General features: G+C 41.6%; 1 protein-coding gene across 4 annotated transcripts in view; it reads left to right on the forward strand.

The window, feature by feature from the left end:
• Window positions 1-21,714, forward strand: part of MSRB3 (methionine sulfoxide reductase B3) — a 114,075-nt gene that overhangs the window by 27,679 nt on the left and 64,682 nt on the right. For all 4 annotated transcript variants that reach the window (XM_029079154.2, XM_029079155.1, XM_029079156.2 and 1 more), the window contains 2 exons: window positions 9,557-9,665; window positions 11,753-11,830. In XM_029079154.2, the coding sequence (XP_028934987.1) occupies window positions 9,557-9,665; window positions 11,753-11,830 (187 nt within the window). The remainder of the gene's footprint in view (window positions 1-9,556; window positions 9,666-11,752; window positions 11,831-21,714) is intronic.

Below are 21,714 nucleotides of genomic sequence, written 5' to 3' on the forward strand. Positions count from 1 at the left end.
CAGTAGCTGGATAGATTCTGCATGAGTTTATTCTCTCCACGAAGAGGCAAATCTAGACTTGTTCTGTGGATTAAATGTGTTGTCAGCCTCGCTTTAGAGCTTGGTTTATATGATGATATAGTTGTGGAAATATGTGGAGCTGAATAGAAGGGCAATACCAACCTTTTATTTTCCTCTAATGTAGTAGATCTGTGCATTATTTTACATTTCAGTGTAGTTCTGCACATTAATCTGAGGGGAATCTTTACTTCCTTGTTGTGGGTGGCTAGATCCTTGAGCTCTCAGGGTTAAGGGGGAAGGGAGAGAGAGCTGTTCTCTGCAAGACGTTTTGATTGCTTGTGAAACTTCCAATGGAACTGAAGTTGTCTGTTTTTAATTTTTTTCCTTCTGTATGTGCTATGATGTTTTTACTGAATGCCCATACTGGAAAAAAAAATTAAAAACAGGCACCTCCAGCTTGATTATATGATTCACATGAAATCACATAGACTTGAAGTGAACTGACTTTCTCGTCCCCTGTTGCCTCTTAATGACTGCGGTTTATTAGGAAAAAATTCAATTTGAGTAGCCCTACAAGTTAGGAAATGTTATTTAGAGGAAGATACTCTCTTCAGTCGTTCTAAGCTCCTCAGCTGGGAGGCTTTAGAGTTCATAGCAAAATGGAAATCAGTGATTTCAGAGATTCTGAAGTGGATCTTAGAAATCTTAACAAATTTTTTTAAATAAGAGACTGCTGCTTGTGCTGAATCAGCAGCGGATATTTGGCTCTTGGGCATGAGTCAATCAATCAGTCAAATTTATTGAGTGCTTACTGTGTCCCCTGGATTTGTATCTGTCCATAAGTATGAGGAAAACAGCAGGATGGATATTTTAAACTTGACTTTCCATGTTTTTTCAGAGCCCATTTGAGATCTTGAAGCGATTGTCCAGTTGACAACCTTTTATCTTCTCCAGTGCTTAGTACAGTGCCTGGCACAGAGTAAGTGCTAGGCAAATACCATAATTTTTATTATTATCATTATTATTATTGGCTGTTGTGGGAAAACCTTGTTTTGGCCCCCACTATTTTGGGCCGGACTTCCAAACCTCATCTACTGCTGGGCTCTGAAAAGCTTTGAAGAGGGTTGAAAAGAGAAAATAATTTCTGAGAGGGGAAGAAGAGAGAGCCCCTGCAGGCCAAGACTTCCTGATCTATAGCTCTTTGAAATTTGCTTGCTGCTTCCTCCCTGCCCCCATCCACAAAATAAAAAGTTGATGCCTAAGAAATGCCCTCAGAAAACTAAAGCTTGTTCCATGAAAAAGAAGTTTAATCTATGATGGGATCCTAGCGGAATTCATTCTTCTTTTCTTTCAAGAAAAAAACTATCAAAGGAGATAAATGAAGTGCTAGCCAGAGATAATAATAATAGTAATAATTATGATAATGGTACTTGTTAAGCACTTATTATGTGCCAGGCACTCTACTAAGTTTTGGGGTAGATACAAGTTAATTAGTTTGGCCACAGTCCCTGTCCCACATAGAGGTCACAACCTTAATCCCCATTTTACAGAGGACGTAACTGAGGCACTGAGAAGTTATATGATGTGCCTAAGGTCACACGGCAGACAAGTGATGGAACTGAGATTGGAATCCAGGTCCCCTGACTCCCAGCCCCATGCTCTTTCCACTAGGCCATGCTGTTTCCTGCTGCCAAATCATTAAAATTAAGGCTTTGGAGTTGCAATTTTAAATGATTTAGCATTGGATAATAATAATGACGGTATTTGTTAAGCGCTTACTATGTGCCAAGCACTGTGCCAAGCTGATGTCCATAGTCTATTTGCTTTCATTGGTTAATAGAGCTCTCAAACTCTTCTTTCTATCTCCATTCTCTGCTCCCCTGAAATAACTCCATATTCTCAGAAAAGTTTACGTTTGAAAGGCGCATTCTGCTACTAGAAAAACTTGACATTGTGAAGCGAATTGCCTACCTCCTTCAAATATGAAAATCAGATCAGTTTAATCATCCCACTGTGAACTGCTAAAACATTTTAGTTTGCTTAAATTGAAGCTTTAAAATGATCTGTTCTCCTGACATCCTGGCAACGTCCATTGATGTAAATTGGGACTTCGCTTATGGACTAATAAAATATACTAATTGAAATAGATCTGCAGAATTATTTTCTCTGAAGCCCTCCAAATATACAAGAAAGCCTGAAACTTGCACTCCACAAGCCACTGGCACTATAGTTAATTCTTCTCCATCAGGATCAAGTCTCATCCATTGCTCCTGACAGGAGACTTCATTGCAACATGTCAAATGAACAGAGAAACAGAAAACAAACAGGTTCTCATGTATAGTATCCTCTTTTATTCACCTGGCTCAATCTCTGGCACAGGCAAAAAATCAATCCATCTGTAAATCATATATTTATTGAGGGTTACCCTGAACAGAGAACTGTTCTAAGTGGAGAGTACAGTAGAATTAGCAGACCAAGTTCCCTGCCCGTAACAAGCTAACAGTCCAGGGGGGAGCTTACAAACGTGGTAATTAACAAATAACTTCTCGTGGTGGAGGCTGGAGAATTTTCAGCTGCGGTATCCCACCACATCTGTTTGGATGGTGCATCTGAGATGAAAACGCTTCAGCTTTTTGCCACGTAACTTTCAAGAGTTCTTTCTTTCCATTGGCTGGAAACTTTTCATTCAGTGCACCTTTGCTCCTCCTTACTTCTCGGCAATAAGGGCACAGATAGTCGGCTACATAGACGAGGACAATAACTTTTGCCGGGTAATAACTTGAAGACAAGGCAGGTGAAGTTACTTCTTTAAGTCCTTTAAAGCAGCAGTGCAATTAGCACAGACCCATGGACCCAGAGCCCAAAACAAGGAAGGCTTGGCTTAAAATAAATTATACTGCAGGATCGTAAGAATGTTAATATTAATGTAAATGAATGACTAAATCAATCATATTTACTGAGCACTTACTATGTGCAGAGCACTGTACTAAGTGCTTGGAAGAGTACAAATGACAGAGTTGGTAGACACATTCCCTGCCCATGTAAAACTTACCGTCTAGATGGGGAGACGGACATTAATATAATTATGAATGTGTACATAAGTGCTTTGGGCCTGAGGGAGGAGTGAATAAAGGGAGAAAATCAGGATGACGAGGAAGGGAGTGGGAGAAGAGGAAATGAGGGCTGAGTCAGGGAAGGCCTCTTGGAGGAGATGTACCTTCAGTAGGGCTTTGAAGATGGGAAGAGTAGTTGTCTGTTGGATATGAAAAGGGAGGGCGTTCCAGGTCAGAGGCAGGAAGTGGGTGAGTGGTCGGTGGCGAGATAGATGAGATCGAGGTAGTGCGAGAAGGTTGGCATTAGAGAAACAAAGTGTGCGGGCTGGGTCGTAGTAGGAGAGCAGTGAGGTGAGGTAGGAGCGGGCAAGATTATTGCTTTAAAGCAGATTGTGAGGAGTTTCTGTTTGATGCGGAGGTGGATGAGCAACCACTGGAGGTTTTTGAGGAGTGGAGTAATATAGACTGAACGTTTTTGTAGAAAAAGGATCCAGGTAGCAGATGCCCTATATTCCTCAAGACACTGGGCTGCTAACATATATGGTCATGAGATCATCCTCCAACTCTTTGATCTTGGCCAGTGTGGGTAAGGTTAATGAAAATATTTTCGGCTCGTAGAGATTTTTATACATCAAAATATTGTCTGAATTTTAAGGCAGGTGAAAAGTTGCCTCACTGTTGTTGTCATCCTCATCGGAATAATCATCATTATTATCATCACCAACATCCATTTTTTATGTGACACCATCTATCCTGGCTGGCAAAATGAGATTGCTTTTTTTTTAAGGTATTAAGCACATACTATGTGCCAGGCACTGTTCTAAGTGCTGGGTTGGACACAGTCCATGTCACTTATGGGGCTCACAGTCTTAGTCCCCATTTTCCAGATGAGGGACTGAGGCCCAGAGAAGTGACGTGTCTTGCCCAAGGTTGCACAGCAGACGAGTGGCAGAGGAGGGATTAGAATCCAGGTCCTCCTGACTCCCAGGCCCATGTTCTGTTAACTAGGCCATGCTGCTTCTCATGGCCTGTAATAATCAGTTCAATAATCAGTTGAACTCCTTTGTTTCCTGCTTCGGAGAAGTTAAATTCTATTTTGAAAAGTATTAACGAAAGGGGACCACCACACATTTTAAAGAATAATCAAAATAGCCCCACAGTTTAAAATTGTGCCTCAGTCATCAGATATAGCTATGATTTTCCTTATTCTGATTTAAGCATTTTGGTACAATTGTTCTTAATCCCTTAAAAAAATCATATAGAGATTATTAGTCTGAAAATGAATCAGGCTTCTCCAAAATGTTAGGGAAAAAGAATTCTGAGGTAAAGCGATTGAATGACCCTGTTGTGTGTCAACTCTAAGAATGCGTGGCCTAATGAAAAGGATATGGGCCGGGAATGAGAGGATCTGGGTTCTAATGTCGGCTATGCCACTCATCTGCTCTGTGACCTTGGGGAAGTCACTTCACTTCTCTGTGCCTCAGTTACCTCATCTGGAAAATGTGGATGGAGACTGGAAGTCCCTTGAGGGACATGGACTGCGTCCAACCTGATTAGCTGGTATCTACCCCAGTGCTTAGTACAGTGCCTGACACATAGTAAATGCGTAACAAATACCATTAAAAAAAATTGGGATTCCTGCTGGAAATACAGGCATGTGCTCCTTAAGTGGAGTGGCATTACTATGCCAGTGCTAATGTATTCATACTAAACAGAAAAGGCCGAAGAACCAGAGAAATATGATTATGTATTACAAATATATTACCTTGGGTAAATAATTGTTTCACCATTTTTTTCTAACCTTAGGGCCAAAATCAAAGTAGTATAAGGTGAACTTTTGGTTTTGCTTTGTTCTCTCACACAGAAACCTAAGATTTATGACCTAGAAATGCATTAAGATTTGGGGAAGAAATGTGATTTTCTAGGAAATTAAGAAGCTTTCATGGTTTCTAGACTATATGAGACCCTTGTTCGAACCTTGTCGATGACAAGATTTCCTTTGTTGAGGGAACTAACAAGGAAAAGAGACACAGGCTGATTGGCTACTTAACTCTTGGGCAGAAAGTCCAAGCCTTCAGACTCAGATCCTCCAGATTGTAAGCCCCTTCGGAAGCAGGGAGAGTGTCTATCAACTCCATTGTATTGTACTCTCCCAAGCGCTTAGTACAGGGCTCTGCACATACTAAGCTCTCAAGCAACACTATCGATTGATAGATTCAATGGGATCCTGTGTATCCACCATTGATCTTTATTGAACTTTTTAAATCCTTCATGGGTTATTGATTGCATGGTAGCTTTTTTTTTTAAAAAAATGTATTCATTAAGCACTTCCTTGTTGTGGGCAGGGAATGTATCTGCCGACACTGTTATAGCGTACTCTCCCAAGCACTGAGGGCAGTGCTCTACACACAGTAAGTGCTCAATAAATATGAGTGATATGATGTGTCAAACACTGTTCTAAGCACTGGGGTAGATACAAATTAATCGGGATGGGTATTCCTTCCTAAATATTTAATTCCTATGTCCATGCCTCATTTATGGCAGTTTAAAAAAATAGGGCAATTGTAGAAACTCAAAAACGGGTTTTCATTACCATGAAATATCTAAACTACAGTTTTCTCAGTGATATATTCGTGATGTTAGGAAGAATTTGAACTAAAAGATAAACGTTACACCTGTTGATGTTTTGTATATCAGTGGCCAGATAAACGATCATTAGTAGAAAACAAAGGACTCTTTTCACACACATGCTCTCTCTCGCTCTCTTTTTTTTCCTCTCTCTCTCTCTCTCACACACACAGAGTGTGTAAAGTATGCAATTAAATGTATGAACAATGGGCGAGGAAGATTTCCCTCCATACTGCTAAGTTAATTTTTATGTCACATATCAAACATTAGACAAACTTGAAATGGTAAATTTCACTCCACAATAGCAACTATATAGTACCTAATAAAGATGATAAGGAAAGAGTCCACCTCATAAATTTCATTTTTGAGAATTCTAAAACAGCATGGTTTTCTCAAAAGCAGTCATTTGAAATCATAGACTTCTGAAAAATGAGCAAGAAATGGAGACAGAAAGAAAAGAAGAAAAATCATTTCAACTTTTCCCAAACTAGCATAAAGTTGATTTCTTTTTATTGTCACTGGACTGGAGTTAGAGGTAGTAGAGCAGTGAGTTTTACCATCTCACTGTCGTAACCTCTTGTTGGTTACAGTCAAGATACACTGTGAAAAATTGATGAGTCCTAGCCTTGTGGAGTTGCCTAAAACATTTCCTTTTGCTGTTAGCTGCACTCTGAAACGGCTTATTGGTTCAGAAATATCGAGGACAAAACCCTCCAGGTTTGACAACTTTAAATAAGCAATAGTACTTTTTAAGGAGCAAACCTCACTTACAGTTAGGAAACAATATTTATATTTAAGGTTGAAAAGCCAGGAGGTAGGAAAAATTTGCTAATTTGAAAGGTGACCTTTAAGTGCACCAAAACCAAATAATTTGTAGGCTGTGACACAGGGCACATTCCTGCAAAATTTGTGCGAATACTGCTTTAGTGGTTCTTGAAAGACAAACAAAGAAACCTGGAATGAAATTTTTATTCCCCCCCCAAAAAAAAAGAAAAAGAAAAGAAAGATTGAGGGTAACAAAAGGCTGCAACAGCACCCTTTCAAAGCTTGCCATTACAACGAGGGCTCTGTAGCAGTTAATGAGATGGTTCAGAGTGGAAAACAATCTGTTTTTAAGAATGTTTAGATCAAAAGTAATTTCTAATCTATGAAATAGTCACTTCAATACCCCTCATTCAACTAGTAAAGCTTTTTATGTTTGCATTATTTACTTCAATCAGATGTTTTCAATTTTACTTTTTTTTCCTCAATTCAAATACTTGACATGGTTAGTCAATAGTGACCAACAGTATTATTCTTTTTCTTCAAAAAAAGAGAGAGAGAGAAACATCTTTGCCTAAATGATTTGCAAGCATCTGTACTTTAAGCTACTTTTTATGAACACTCCTTAGTAATGACTCAAGGTAAAAAAGCAGAAAAGCATCCAATGTTAGGAAATTTTAGGAAATTGCAATCCAATACCATGTAATTTAAACCTGCAGTTGCTTCCCTTGTACTAAATGACATACAGATGGGTAACTCCATTCCCTCTGCTTTGGGAACACAATTGGCCTTTTTATATGAATGAACCTATATTAGCAGCAAAAATATTTTTTCCAGGATTGTTTATGTCTAATTGTTAGATTTTAATGACCTCAGTCATGAGAAAGAAGTAATTTAAACAAGATATTTTGTCAGCTTAAATGAACAAGTAGTCAGTTTCTTTGACCAAGTGATTAAAGGCGAAATCCTTTGGAGAAAAGGACTCTTAAACGCCAGCTTTTAAGAAGCCCACAATGAATTAAGCGAAATACACTTCTCTCAGAGTGTGTTCAGCTTGTCCCTGCAAAGGTCGCTTTTAGCTTATGAAGAGCTGAGGAAAAATTAGGGCAGAAAACCATCTGTAAGGGACATTGGACCAAATTTAAGGTGATGTTCCTAGTAGAATCAGGAGGTATTTTGAGATTTTAAAAAACCTAAATGGTCCAGCTGAGAGAGAGACTTTTTCAGAGTGGATTGACCTGGTGTGGAAGATAATAATTAAGTGCTTACTTGGTGCCAAGGCACTGTACTAGGCACTGGGGTGGATACAAGCAAATCGGGTTGGACACAGTCCCTGTCCCATGTGAGGCTCACAGTCACAATTCCCATTTTACAGATGAGGGTAACTGAAGCAACAGAGAAGCGAAGTGACTTGCCCAAGGCCACACGGCAGACAAGTGGCAGAGACGGGATAAGAACCCATGACCTTCTGACTCCCAGGCCCATGCTCTATCCATTACGCCATGCTGCTGGATTCCTTTGTTGGTGGATATTGCGTTTGCCTTTTTTTTCCCCCCAGGATCAATGGTGGGGCATTATAGGAGGAGGGTTCCTGCTGGAAACCAGTTCCTTTGGGCAGATCAGGAGAGCTCTGTTTGAGAGCCTGCAGAACACATTCCATGGCAGGCTTATCTGGCCCTCCTTTCCCCATGTTCCTCCCTCCCCCCACCCCATTCACAGCTTTTCAGACAGTTGAGTAATCCTCTGTGTTTGTCTTTGGCTGTGGATGTGTCTCCGTAACTCTTCTCTCCACCCCACAGCCTCTCCAACACTATTTTGGGCAGGGTGCAGCAAATTGCAATGAGCTAGTGATAATTTCATCTTCGGAAACCTACATGCTGCACAATTAGGCATCTGGTGAAGAAACCAGTTGCATCCCAATGACTGAAATGCTCGAAGGGTGAGTTCATATGATGCAGGAGAAAATAAGTGAGCTTTTGTCTCTTGTGGTAATGGAAAACAATGAAAAAAATGACATTTGGACCTCTCTGTGAGAATTCCACCATCGTGATGGATTGCCGAGAAAAGCAATTTCATTGCAATGAGTAATTCTTCTACTCTGGTGGAGGCAGGATTCTTTCTGTCACTTTTCAGGTAAAATGCAATTTTATAGGCAAACAGGTGTTATTCAGAGTTTCTTGCTGCAAGATGTTCCATGTAGATAGAAATAAAAAAACTGCCAGTATTATTAGATCCTTATTCAAACAATTTTACTTTGAAACACCCTTTAATCAGGGAAGCTTTCCTGAGTTTACCCTACTGAAGGAGCTAGTTGAACTTTCAAGTAGATATCGACCTTCTTCTCTCTCCCCCCCCCCCCCCCCATTTTTTGTGGCATAACCTTTTGGGAGAATTTCTAGAATTTGCCTAATGACAAATTCTTTCTCCCGGAGCTCCTTCGACTGTCTTGCAACTCTTCAGATCTCACTCTGAAGCATTCGTTTTCTCGGTTCGTACGACTCTAACGGAGTGGTCCGATGGAGACATTGAGAAGAGTCAGTCCACTCGTAGAGGAAAAACACAGCTCTCTGGACGTTGAGGAAAATCGATCTGTGCTATAATAGTTTCAGTCCACCCATGGTGGAAACGTACTGACTTTAGAATATCTGCCCATTGGAGAATCGTTGAGTGCAAAGGTGTGATTTCCCATCATATGCCCATTATCTTGTTTCTACAGTCCAGCTGTCATAAATGCACAGCGATGCATTGAGCGTAGAGTCCAAATTTCCAGGCGGGATTTTTATTTTTTATTATTTCTTTCTGCTGTGGTAGAAGGGATGTGTTGCATTCCTGGAAGGGCCGTGTGAAAAGGCTCAGCATCGCACACAGAAGGCTTTTGGCCACGGCACGTCGTCACTGCTCCAGTGACTCATCTGGCTCTTGAGCAACCTTCTTTTCAAAGTTGGACCAGAAGAAATAATCAGCTGCAGTTCAGCTGAGCCATTCTCATGCATTAGGGACCGATCTGGTCATTGACAAGCCAATGCAGAAGCTGGGCTGGGGCTGGGAGCCAAAGCAATTACTCAGGATTTAAGCTAAAAAGGTTCCTTCTCCCATATCCTCTCCCTTTCCAGGGTCACGTAGGGATAAAAGGAGCTGTAAGGTGGTCTTTTCCCAAGAGGAACTAAGGAAGCGCCTGACACCCCTGCAGTACCATGTCACTCAGGAGAAAGGGACGGAAAGGTAAGAGACCGAATGGAGGAATCACGAAGCAATAGTCTCCTCCTCACCTGTCCTACATCCTGATCTTCTTTGCAGACTCTTTCCGGGAATTTAGAATTTAGTCTACTAACCTCCACAAATTCACACCCTCGAAATGCCAGAGAGAGTACGGGGCCAATAGTGGATTGTATTTTCTCTCCCCCCGCCCCGCCTCCTAATGAACCCATATATCTTACCAAGTCACAGAGCTTTTGTTTAGGGCCTGTTTTGAGTTTACTACAAAATGTGTGGAAGTAATAGCGGTTTAGGTACATTCTTTTGGAAGATATCCCAGTAAGCAGAACCAAGAGGGACCTGGCCCGATGCCAGGGAGCCGAAATTTTGAACGTGGTCATTGTGAGGATAGACGTTTTGGCTGGAAAAAAAAAAGAAAAAGGTAGCATAATTTAGTTCCTTTCCACCCCACTCCGATTTCTTTTTGAAGCACATGTGGAGAAAGTATTTATTGGCTCATTTGTGGCTGGAATGTCAAAAATTTCCAATAACTGCCCTCACATGGCTTTAGTCCTTGGAAATTTGCCCTAGGTCCTGAAAAGAGAGTGTGTTCAGCTCCAAGACCGGTTTTCGTGAATAAAGTCTCTCTCAGCTGATTCCAGCTCAAAGGTAACTGGCCAAGGCCTAACTGTTTTGTTGTCTAATTTATACCGCAGAGCTTGGCACAAGGACCTAGCTTACCTCTGATCCAAATTTATTAATGATGTAACTGCTTCTTTCCATTCATGACCTGAAAGAGCTCTTTGCCACACAGGGGATATTTGTTAATAGGCAACGCTCTCTTGCTGTCACAGTAGATACTGTTCAGTGAATCGACCAAATAGGACCCTCTAGCCCAACCCCACAGTGAGTTAGCTGGGGAAGCTCTGCTTCCACTCAGGAGAACTTCTACGAAAGGCGGACGGTTGTGTGTGTGACTAGCAAAATGATTTAACACACACAAACAACCAGAGATTAGGTCATTCTTAAAAATTCTGTTTATAAAAAAATTGGACCTCATAAAGAGGGTGAAAGGATAATAAAAACAAGCTGCAGAGCACATAGACTTTTTGTTGGGCTAGCACAGCTGATTTGTATTAGCTGAATGACCTCCTAGCCTCGAAGATTGTTAACTTGGAAAAATATTCCCTTAAAGCTGCAATATTCCTTTTCCAACCAAAAAAAAAAAAGATGATTTGCTTGATGGGAAACCTCGGCTCCTCTACTTCATTTTCAGATGGACGTTTAGGACATGATGGTCAGTGCCGAGACACCGAAAAACCATCTTTTCGTAAATGTTGGGCCGTTATCTTTTAGCTTAGCTAAATGCTCTGTTTAGCATTTGAAGTCAATGAAAATTCCATTAAGAATCTATATGTCAATTTTTAAAGGAAAAGTCAGCCAAAGGGGTGGTAGACACCATCAGAGCCAACTAAGAGACCATCGAATCTAAATTCCTGACAGTTGGAAAATTGCAAAGATTACTTTCATACACATAATCGGATTTTTTTTTTCCTTTCTTTGTCAGCTCTGGTTTGGAGCTGTTAAACATCTTCAGAGATTTCTCCCAAGGTTCCAATTGTGTAATTAGTCTTGCAGTTGTGGTGGAAGTAAGTGGGGAGAAACTGAAGAGAACAGAGGAAGGAGATCACCTCATTAGTAGGTAACTAGTGGCCTCATCCTGGCCAAGTAGTAGGAGGGGAAGAGGAGGAGGAGGAGGCGGCATGATGGTAGCATTATTCTATACTAGGTGCTTTGGAAGTACAGAATAAAGAAGTGATATATTCTCTGCCTACAAGGAATTTACACTCTAAAGAGAAAAACTCCCCTTCCAATTCTCCCCCACCTTTTGCCACTACTCAGGGGCAGTGATCGATTGGAAGTCGACTTAATTAGAACTCTAGATGCAGGTCCTGGGAGCTTTTGAGGACCAAGTAACATCCGCGCTCTGATGATGTTGTAGAGGATTGGCTGGCAGGTTATTTTATCCTAGAGCAAGCCTGAAGAAGTTGGAAGATAAAGATAACTTTTACCTTACTAACCGTCTTTACTCTGTGTTTTGCTTTGTTTCCCAGTGCCTTTGAAGGAGAATTTACACATCACAAAGCCCCCGGCACATATAAGTGTGTCGTTTGTGGAACTCCTTTATTCAAGTAAGTGCAATTGTTAAAAAAAAAAGTGAATTTCTGACCACAAGGTACAGAACATGCTCTTGTATCAGGGTCTGTTTCTTTGCTAAATTATCAACGTCGTCATCAGTGGCATTTATTGAGTGCTTACTGTGTGCAGAGCACTGTCCTAAGCAACTGAGAGAGTATGATCCAACAGAGTTGGGAGGCACGTTCCCTGCCACAATTAAATGATCAACAAATACCTGGAAAGCAAGCATTTTTCCATCTGCCAACCTAAAATCATCTGGGGAGTTTTAATGACAAATTGTTCATATTTCCAATTTCCAAAGCTATCTGAGCTTTAAAATGCACAACATGAGCCTATTCACTTAGCTCAGCAGGAGATCTTGGGGAAGATTCAAATTTATGACCTTCAGGTCACCTCTAGGCGATTGGCCATGGATAGGTTATGGGAGGATAATGATGCTGTAGTCCGAGAAAACCGTATACTTCATGGAATACTGATGGTAGTGAAGAACTCAGGGTTCCCACCCACTTATTGAAGGGAAATGGGCCACGGTAACAGTCAGCTATGCGGGGCTGAAGAGTTATCTTTGACAGGGAATGCTGAAAAATGGCATTTGACCTTCTTCCAAGAAATACAGTCTCTGGTGAAAATTTTTTCTTTGTTTATTTGGAAAACTCTCTCCCCAATCCACCCGGTTCTGTAACACAAGGGTGGCGTTCTTGTGAAACCCCGCGTAAAGGGAAACCGTCACTGGACCACTCACCCGTTCTGAAACGGTGGGTCTGCATTCAAGGAGAGTCTTTGAAAATGAGGCATGTCGAGCCCAAACAAGCTTGCGTTGTCGGAAGGACGTTCCCTAATTCCCTAACCAAAATGGTCATGAAAATATATGTTCTAACCAAAATGGTCATGAAAATATACGTTCGGGCCAAACTGAGTAGAACCACATTTCTGAATCGCTCCTTGGAGCCGGGGATTTCTTTTGATGGGTAGTGCTTCTGGGGGGATATTTGTAGACTAAGTGTTCTACTAGTGAAAAGAGATTATTCATAATAATAATAATAATAGTAATAATTGTGGTATGTCCATATATATGGCAGAAGACAGGACTTTCTGGAGAAAATATATTCTTAGAGTTGCTATGAATTGGAAACGTCTCAACACTTGAAAATAATAATAATTGTGGTATTTGTTTAGGTGTTTGTTAGTACTATGTGCCAAGCACTGTACTAAGCACTGTGGTAGATACAAGATAATCAGGTCCCACAGGGGGCTCATAGTCTAATCAGGAGAACAGGTATTGAACCCCCATTCTGCAGATGAAGGAACTGTGAGTCAGAGAGGTTGTGACTTGCCCGAGATCCCATAACAGATAAGTGGTAGAGCTGGGATTAGAACCCAGGTCTTCTGACTCCTAAGCCTGTGCTCTTTCCACTGGGCCATGCTGCTTCTCAAGACTTTTTGTTCTGGAGAAAAATGAAAACAAGAAATCTGTAGTTTCTGAGTAATACAGTACACAGAGCTGCCCTGCACTTTCATAAATAGCTTACTAATGAGTTCCTATTTGCATGTGTGGGGAGGCCTCAATAACCTACCACACAGGAAGCAGTGTGGCCTAGTGGAAAGAGCACGGGCCTAGGAGTCAGAGGACCTGGGTTCTAATCCCAGCTCTGCCACAAGTCTGCTGTGTGACCTTGGACAAGTCACTTGTGCAGACCACTGTTCTAAGTGCTTGGGAAAGTATAATACAACAATGAACAGACACATTCCCTACCCACAACGAGCTTACAGTCTAGAGGGAAAGTGGGGATTCAGGGAATCAAACTCAGGGCCTCATACATGCAAAGCGTGTGCTCTACCACTGAGCTACACCTCTACACTTCACTTAACCTTGAAGCTGTGCTCCTTTCATGCATTCATTCATATTTATTGAGCGCTTTTCAACGTACCTTTGGTGGGAGGCTCGTGTGAGGGGAACGGATGACAGGGGGATACTCAAACAGCCGCTCTATGGTGAGCTGAAATTGGGCTACCAAAAACAAGCGGTGGGAAGGCGGCGCTTTAAGGATTTCGCAAAATAACGCCTTAGATAATACTGCCTCTCTGTCGAAAACTGGGAGGCAGTTTCCATCGGTGTCATCTTCGAATAAGAAAGACAGCTCTATAGAACGATACTATACTGTCTGGTTCTGGTACTGTCTCCCAGAAGTGAAAATGCTGCCCCCGTGAGCTTCACGCCCTGTAGCATCACTCAATAATAACAGAAATAACAATAATAATAACAATAACAACAATGATCATAATAATAGTATTTGTTAAGCGCCTACTACGTGCCAGGCACTGTTTTAAGCCTCTGGGGCAGATACAAGGTAATCAGTTGGGACACAGTCCCTGTCCTACATGGGGCTCAGAATGTCAATCCCCATTTGACAGATAGGGTAACTGAGACACAGAGAAGTTAAGTGACCTGCCCAAGGTCACAGAGCAGATTTCCACTTTAGAAGCCATTAGTCAATTAATCAATGGTATTTAGTGCATGCTTACTGTGTACAGAGCACTGTACTAAGCACTTGGGAGAGAACAATATGACAGAATTAAGAGACATTTTCCCTGCCCATAACAAGCTTACATTAATGCCTTTACTACTATCCACAGTAGAATCTCTTATTCACACTGTTGTTGTTGTCGTCGTCGTATGCTGTCGAGTCCTGTCCGACCCATAGCGATGCTATGGACACATCTCTCCCAGAATGCCCCACCTCCATCTTATCTAGTCGATAATATAATTGCACAGGACAGTAGTAAAACCCTCCCTCTTATGACACTTCTGCACAAAGTTTTCCTTTTTAAACTACTGAGGGTTAAGGTTTTCCTGAAATATAGAGCTTAACGGTTTCCTTGGAAAAAAGATTCACGAGTTGGAAAATCTTTTGAATCCTACGACCGTTAATAGAGACCTGAAATCTGTTCTGAATTCTTACATGTATTCATGTTAAAAAACTGACCCTTCAAATTGTCATCCATTTCTCTCTCCCAGCTCCCCAGAAAACCCACATGTCTACATTTCAGCACCTTTGATTTGTATCCTGATGGTTGCTCTAACACTTAGGGTGGTTGCTGAGCCAGGTTAAACTTGTTAATATCACAAATGGTAAAAATTGGCAATGTCCCCATTGCTTTTAGGTTAAGCTTTTCCAACTTTCTTACTATCGAGTGATTTAGTTGAGTATTGGACTTATTGTTAAAGAAGACTTGCTGTTTTCAATAAGAAACAGAGCCACCATAATTTAAGGATTTATCCTGTGAGAGTTGAGACCACAATCCTAAAAGCAAGTCTTTCATCCAAATATAAGAAATGGTGGGAGTTAGGTTTCCAAAAATGATAGGACTCGCTCCTTTCTTTTTTTTTGCAGTAAAATTTTTTTTTTATTTTGCAATCAAATCAGTAATATTTTTTGAATATCTATGGCTGGCTGAACACTGTACTAAAAACTTGGGAGAGAACAAAAGACGTAAACAGGAGTCTTTTCCTCAAGGAGCTTACCAGCTAGTGGGGGAAACAGAGAAAAATAGATAAGGAGAAGGAAGATGAGAATGGGAAGATACAGAGATGAACAAAGAAGTCTTTAAATAGTAGAATGCTTAAATCCGTATGTACAGAGGTGCTGTGAGCAGCTGTGGGGTCGAGGTGGTTGTTGAAAGGACCTGACCTGGAGGAAAGATGGGAAAGTATCCTAGTAGAAGGTGGATTTCAAAAGACTTTGAAATAATGCTACTTGTTAAGCGCTTACTATGTGCCAGACACTGTTTTAAGTGCTAAAGGTGGGGAGAGACAAGATATTAGAATCATAATCCCAGCCCTTGATGAGATATTTAGTGGTGGGTGCTCAGAAAGAGAAAGAGCATACCAAGGAAAGAAGGAGGTAAAAGGGAGCAAGGAAAGATGGAGAAATAAGCCTAGAAGTAGCCCTGCTGAAGAAAGGGACATACTACCAATCAATTAGTGGTATTTATTGAGTGCTTACTGTGTGCAGAACACTGTACTAAGCACGTGGGAGAGTACAATGCAACGTAGTTGATAGACATGCCCCATGCCCACAGTGAACTTTTTTTAATGGTATTTGTTAAGCGCTTTCTCTGCACTAGGCACTATACTTAGGGCTGGGATGGATATAAGCTAATCAGATTGGACACAGTTCATGTCTGACATGGGACTCACAGTCTTAACCCCCCATTTGAGGAATTTGAGTTTTTCAAATGCAAGTGCAATTTCCAGACAGCATTCTTGGGGTTCTGCCAGCAAAACAGTGATAGCTTTTTAAGAAACAAAATTCATAAAGGAAACCCCCGACCCAATTCGTAGTTATACAACTGAATGTATTACTCTTGGATTTTACATTGTAAGATTAAAAAAAGGAGCAAAAAAGGGTAAATATATAGTCTCTATACTATTATCTACTCAGACTTTATTTTAGAATTGAAAGCATTGATGCCTAAATTGAGGGAGAATGAAATATGCCAAAATAAGACCACTAGCTGAAAGCAAACTGATGAATTTTAAAAGCCTTCAGTTATAGATGAGGTAACTGAGGCCCAGAGAAGTGAAGTGACTTGCCTAAGGTCACCCAGCAGACAAGTGGTGGAGCCAGGATTAGAATCCAGGTCCATCCTACGCCCAGTCCCGTAGTCTATCCACTAGAACTTACAGTCTAGGGGGGAGACGGACATTACTATGAATAAATCATTTATAATAGTTTATAGTACTATAATTCATTTATTATAATTTATAGTAGTGTAAAAGGTAAAGATAAATGCCTGTAAAAGAGTTTGCTCAATTGCTTTCTTTTGTTTCATTCACATTCCAGTTTTGAAAAAACAACCTCTTCATTCACTTTCTTGCCTCAAGTATACCATATGCTCCATTCAAAAAAAAAAAGCATTCAGAGCAATAGATTCACTTTCAATCTTAGTTCCTTCCTTATATGTATATACACATATATATTTCCTAACAAATAATAGGCTACTTTCTTGCTGCTCGCTAAGTACAAGAACCTTATTCAGTGGCTTCTTCTAATGTGTAATTTATTCCACGGTTCACATTTTCATTTTTTCATGTTCACAAATTTTTACCCAACTAGTTTAGAAATAAAGAGAACAAAACACATTTCTATGTTAGTACTTTACTCATGTCTTCCAGTGAGTAAATTGACCGAGAGGGCAAGAACATTCTCTCCTTTGGTTCTTTAAACGTTTAAAAATTCATATGGGGAATTTATTGCTTATGAAGGGAATTAGATTGATGGCCCTGGGAACAGAAGCTCATTCGTTCCCCAAATTGTAGCCCAACTGAGCCAGTGTGATTTTTTTTTTTCCCATCTTTCCTCCTTGCCCTTTGTCTAGCCTGCCGACATTCATTCAATAGTCTGTATTGAGCGCTCACTGTGTGCAAACCACTGTACTGGGCATTCGGGAGAGTACAATATAACAACAAACGAACATGTTCCTGCCCACAACGAGCTCGTCCGCAACTAGTTTCTGCTGCCGCTAGTTGAATGACCAGAACGGTGCTGATTAAGATATTATTTGTGATAGATCTTGCTATGGGGTCTTGTTTAAGGACTCTGTTTCACTTAAGCAGAGAGGTAAGCAGGCATAGAGTCCAAAGAGCATCGTGGCCTAGGGGTGGAGTTACGGGCCTGGGAGTCAGAAGGACCTGGGTTCTAATCCTGACTCTGCCACTTGCCTGCAGAGTGACCATGGGCATGTGTGCCACTTCACTTCTCTGGGCCTCAGTTACCTCATCTGTCAAATGGGGTGTAGACTGTGAACCCCATGTGGAACATGGACTGTGTCCAAACGGATTAGCTTTTATTTACCCTGGTGCTTAGTACAGTACCTGGCACGCAGTAAGTGCTTAACAAATACCATAAAAAAATTCAGTGCTTCTCCTCCTATCTAGAAACTTCGTCTCATCTCTTCTCCGATCACTGGGCAAAGATACACAAGGGTTTGCCTGCGACACATAACTTTGTGAGTTCCAATCGGTAAACCGAATTCAAAGGCAATAGAAGAGTAGTAGTAGTAATGGTAATCATATGTATTAAACGCTTACGGTGTGCAGAGCACTGTAGTAAGCACGGGGAGATAATACACAGGTCAGTATTAGACATGATCCTTGTCCCTCCGGGGGGGTGGAGGTAGGGGGTGTCACAATTTAAGAAGGTATGAGAGGCAGAAGGAATAGACAGCAAAACAGAAAGGGGAGTTACGAAACCACCTTTATATCCGTTGACTGGTTTCCTTCATCACTGGGGGCAGAAGGTGAGATGAGGGCTTAATCAGGGAAGGCCTCTTGGAGGAGGTGTGATTTCAATAAGGCTTTGATGGTGGGGAGAGTGGTGGTCTGTCATATAGGGTGGTCTGCCATAGAGAGACAGCATGGCCTAGTGGAAAGAGCAATGGTCTGGGAGTCAGAGGACCTGAGTTCTAATCCCATTTATCTGACCTTGGGCAAGTCTCTGTCTCTCAGGTCCCTCATCAGCAAAATGGAGATTCAATACCTGTTCTCCCTCTGCCTAGGCGATGAGCCCTGTGTGGGACTTGATTATTTTATATCTGCCCCAGCATTCAGTACTGTGCTTGGCACAGAGTAAACAGTTAACAAATACCACAATTATTATTACTATTGTGAAGGGGAGGGAATTCTGAACCAGAGGCAGGAGGTGGGCAAGGAGCTGGCAGTGAGACAGATATGATCAAAGTACAGTGAGCAGGGTGGCAGTTGATGAGTGATTCCCCGTTGGGTTTTGTATTAGGAAGGTAGATAAAATAGGAGGGGCCAAGCTGACTGAGTTCTTTGAAGCCGATGGTCAGGTGTTTCTGTTTGATGGGCAACCATTGGAGGGTCTTGTGGAGTGGGGAGACATGGACTAAACTTTTTTAAGAAAAACGATCTGGGCAGCAGAGGGAAGTATGGACTGAAGTAGGGAGAGACAGGAGGCAGGGAGGCCGGCAAAGAGGCTGAGGCACTTATCAAGGTGGGCTAGGATAAAAGTGCTTGGATCAACATGGTAGCATTTTGAATGAAGAATAAAGGGCAGATTCTAGCAGTTAAGAAGGTAGAACTGACAGATTATAGTGACAAAATGAATACGTGGTTTGAATGAGAGAGATGAGTGGAAAATCATGCCAAGATTATGGGCCTGGGAGATGGAAAGGACAGCGATCTGCAGTGATGGAAAAGTTATGGGGAAGGCAGAGTTTGGGTGGAAAGTTAAGGAGTTCTGTTTTGGATATGCGAAGTTTGAGGTGTCGGCAGGACATCCAAGTGAAGAAATCTTAAAAGCAAGAGAGAATGTGACGATGCAGCAAAGAAGAGAGTTCCAGGACTGGAAATGTAGATTTGGGAGTCATCTCCTAGAGATGGTAGTTGAAGCCATAGGAGTGAATGAGCAGGGATTGGAAGGAATTTATTAAGGGCTTACTGTCTGCTGAGTCCTTTACTAAGTGCTTGGGAGCTTACACTACAATAGAGTTGGTAGATGTGTTCCTAGCCTGAGAAGAGGAAGTATATAAGTTTTTCTAAATTTCAAAATCATTTTCCTTCTAAGTAATCTTCTGGGATGATCACTGTTTTTTTAATTTTCTCTGTCTCTTTCTGAAACCCCACTCCCAGAATTTTTCAGGGAGTCAGAGGACCTGGGTTCTAATCTCTGCTCTGCCAATTGCTTACTTTGTGACCTTGAACAAATCACTTAACTTCTCTATGCCTCCCTTTCCTCAACTGTAAAGTGGGGATTGAATACCTGTTCTCCCTCATACCCAGATTGTGAGCCCTAGGAGAGACAGGGACTAAATTAACTAAATTAACCCACCTAAATTAACTCCTACCTACCCCACCTAAATTAACTCCTACATACCCCAGCCCTTAAAAGAGCGTTTGACATATAGTAAGGGCTTAACGGATACCATAATTAAAAAAAGGGAAATTTCCTATGTGAAAATTCAAAATGCGTCCCCCTCCGTGCAAGCACACCCGTGAGACTATAACATTCCAGCTTGTGCATGAAGAATGCTTGCCATATTTCGCCCCCTCCTCTGTCATGTTCAGTGAAATCACCCTCAAGCCGGATTTGAGGATTCCATTCATTCCGTAGGCAACGGAGTCTTCGGAGGCTTCGCTGTGGCACTTTCCCTCTTGCGTATTCTGAGTGTTTCTTCCTCTCCAGCCTTACCAGCTGCTCCAGAGAGCCCTTCCCTGCAATCCGTGCAATATCGTAAAGCAGCTGGGGACAGATCCGGAGCAACAACTTCCTCTGTTGTGAATTCTTTCTGTAAATCATCCTATGAGGGTACAGCAATGCGACGGGAAGGAGGGAAGATATGAAAAAGTCTGATTTATCTTTTTTTATGATATTTGTTAGGTGCTTCTATGTGCCAGGCACTGTTTTTACCACTGGTGTAGATAGAAGATAGGTGGCACACAGGCCATGTCCCACATGGGACTCGCAGTCTTCAACTCCATTTTACACATGGGGTAGCTGGGGCATGAAGAATAAAGGTGATAACTGTGGTATTTGTTAGGCACTTACTATGTGCCTGACACTACACTATGCACCGGTGTAGAAACAAGGTAATCAGGTCCCACTTGGGGCTCACAGTCTAAGTAGGAAGGAGAATGGGTATTGAATCCCCATTTTGCAGGTAAGGGAACTGAGGTCCAGAGAAATGAAGTGACCTACCCAAGGTCAAATAGAGAAGGGGCAGAGCCAGGATTAGAACTCGGGCCCATTGTCTCTACCCTTGGAAATAATCCTCACATAATTTATCCAGCCATATCAGTGGGTGTCAAGGTTCTTCTATTCCAAACCAAATTTGCGGAGACTGGGTTCAGCTGAGCTCCCCTCTGCTGCCAATGACTCCACAGTGAAGTTGTTTTAGAGAAAGGTAGTATCTAAATGCAATCTAAACATTCTCTGGAGCTCAGTTCCCTCATCTGCAAAATGGGAATTCAATACCCATTCTCCATTTTAACTTCTCTGGGCTTTGCTTTCCTCATCTATAAAATGGGGATTAAGACTGTGAGCCCCATGTGGGGCATGGACTGTGTCCAACCTGATTAGCTTGTACGTAGTAAGTGCTTAACAAATACCATTAAAAAAAGATTAAATGCCCATTTCCCTCCTGTTGAGACTGTGAGCCTTATGGACAGTTTAGACTGTCCGTATGGGACAGGGACTGTGTCTGTTCTGATTACTTGTGTCTACCCCTGTGCTTAGTGCGTGCTTGGCGTAGAGTAAGCACTACCAAAAAGAGTTAAAAGGATAAAGAAGAAGATGGGGGAAATCCAAAAGATTACAAGCAATTATCTTTCTTTCTATAGAACTCTAAGGAAAAGCAGTCACAAACAATTCCTAGTCAGTAACCAGCATGGCCTAGTAGAGTCAGAAGGACCTGGGTTCTAATTCCAGCTCTGCCACTTGCCTGCTGTGTGGTCTTGGGCAAGTCACTTCACTTTTCTGTCCCCCCAGTTATCTCATCTGAAAAATGGAGATTAAGTCTGTAAGCCCCATATGGGACAGGGACTGTGTCCAACCTGATTAATTTTTATCTACCCCAGCACTTAGAACAGCGCTTGACACAAAGTAAGCACTTAATGAGTACCATAGTCATTATCATCATTATCATTTTAGCAGATCTCTGAAATTAGCTAATAGATGTAGCCTATTGGATGGCAAGGTTCTGGAATTGCAATAGTGCCCAGACTTTATTTTAGTGGAAAAATGGCTTGGATTTTCTGGTGGCTTGGAATAGTCTTGTATGGAGGCTTATGTGAAATGTCCCATGTGTGAATAGTTTTGTGGGAAAGTTCCAGCTGGAGCCCTGACTCCTCCCGCTC

The sequence above is a fragment of the Ornithorhynchus anatinus genome, chromosome 14 (assembly GCF_004115215.2).
Source record: "Ornithorhynchus anatinus isolate Pmale09 chromosome 14, mOrnAna1.pri.v4, whole genome shotgun sequence".
Lineage (NCBI taxonomy): Eukaryota > Metazoa > Chordata > Mammalia > Monotremata > Ornithorhynchidae > Ornithorhynchus > Ornithorhynchus anatinus.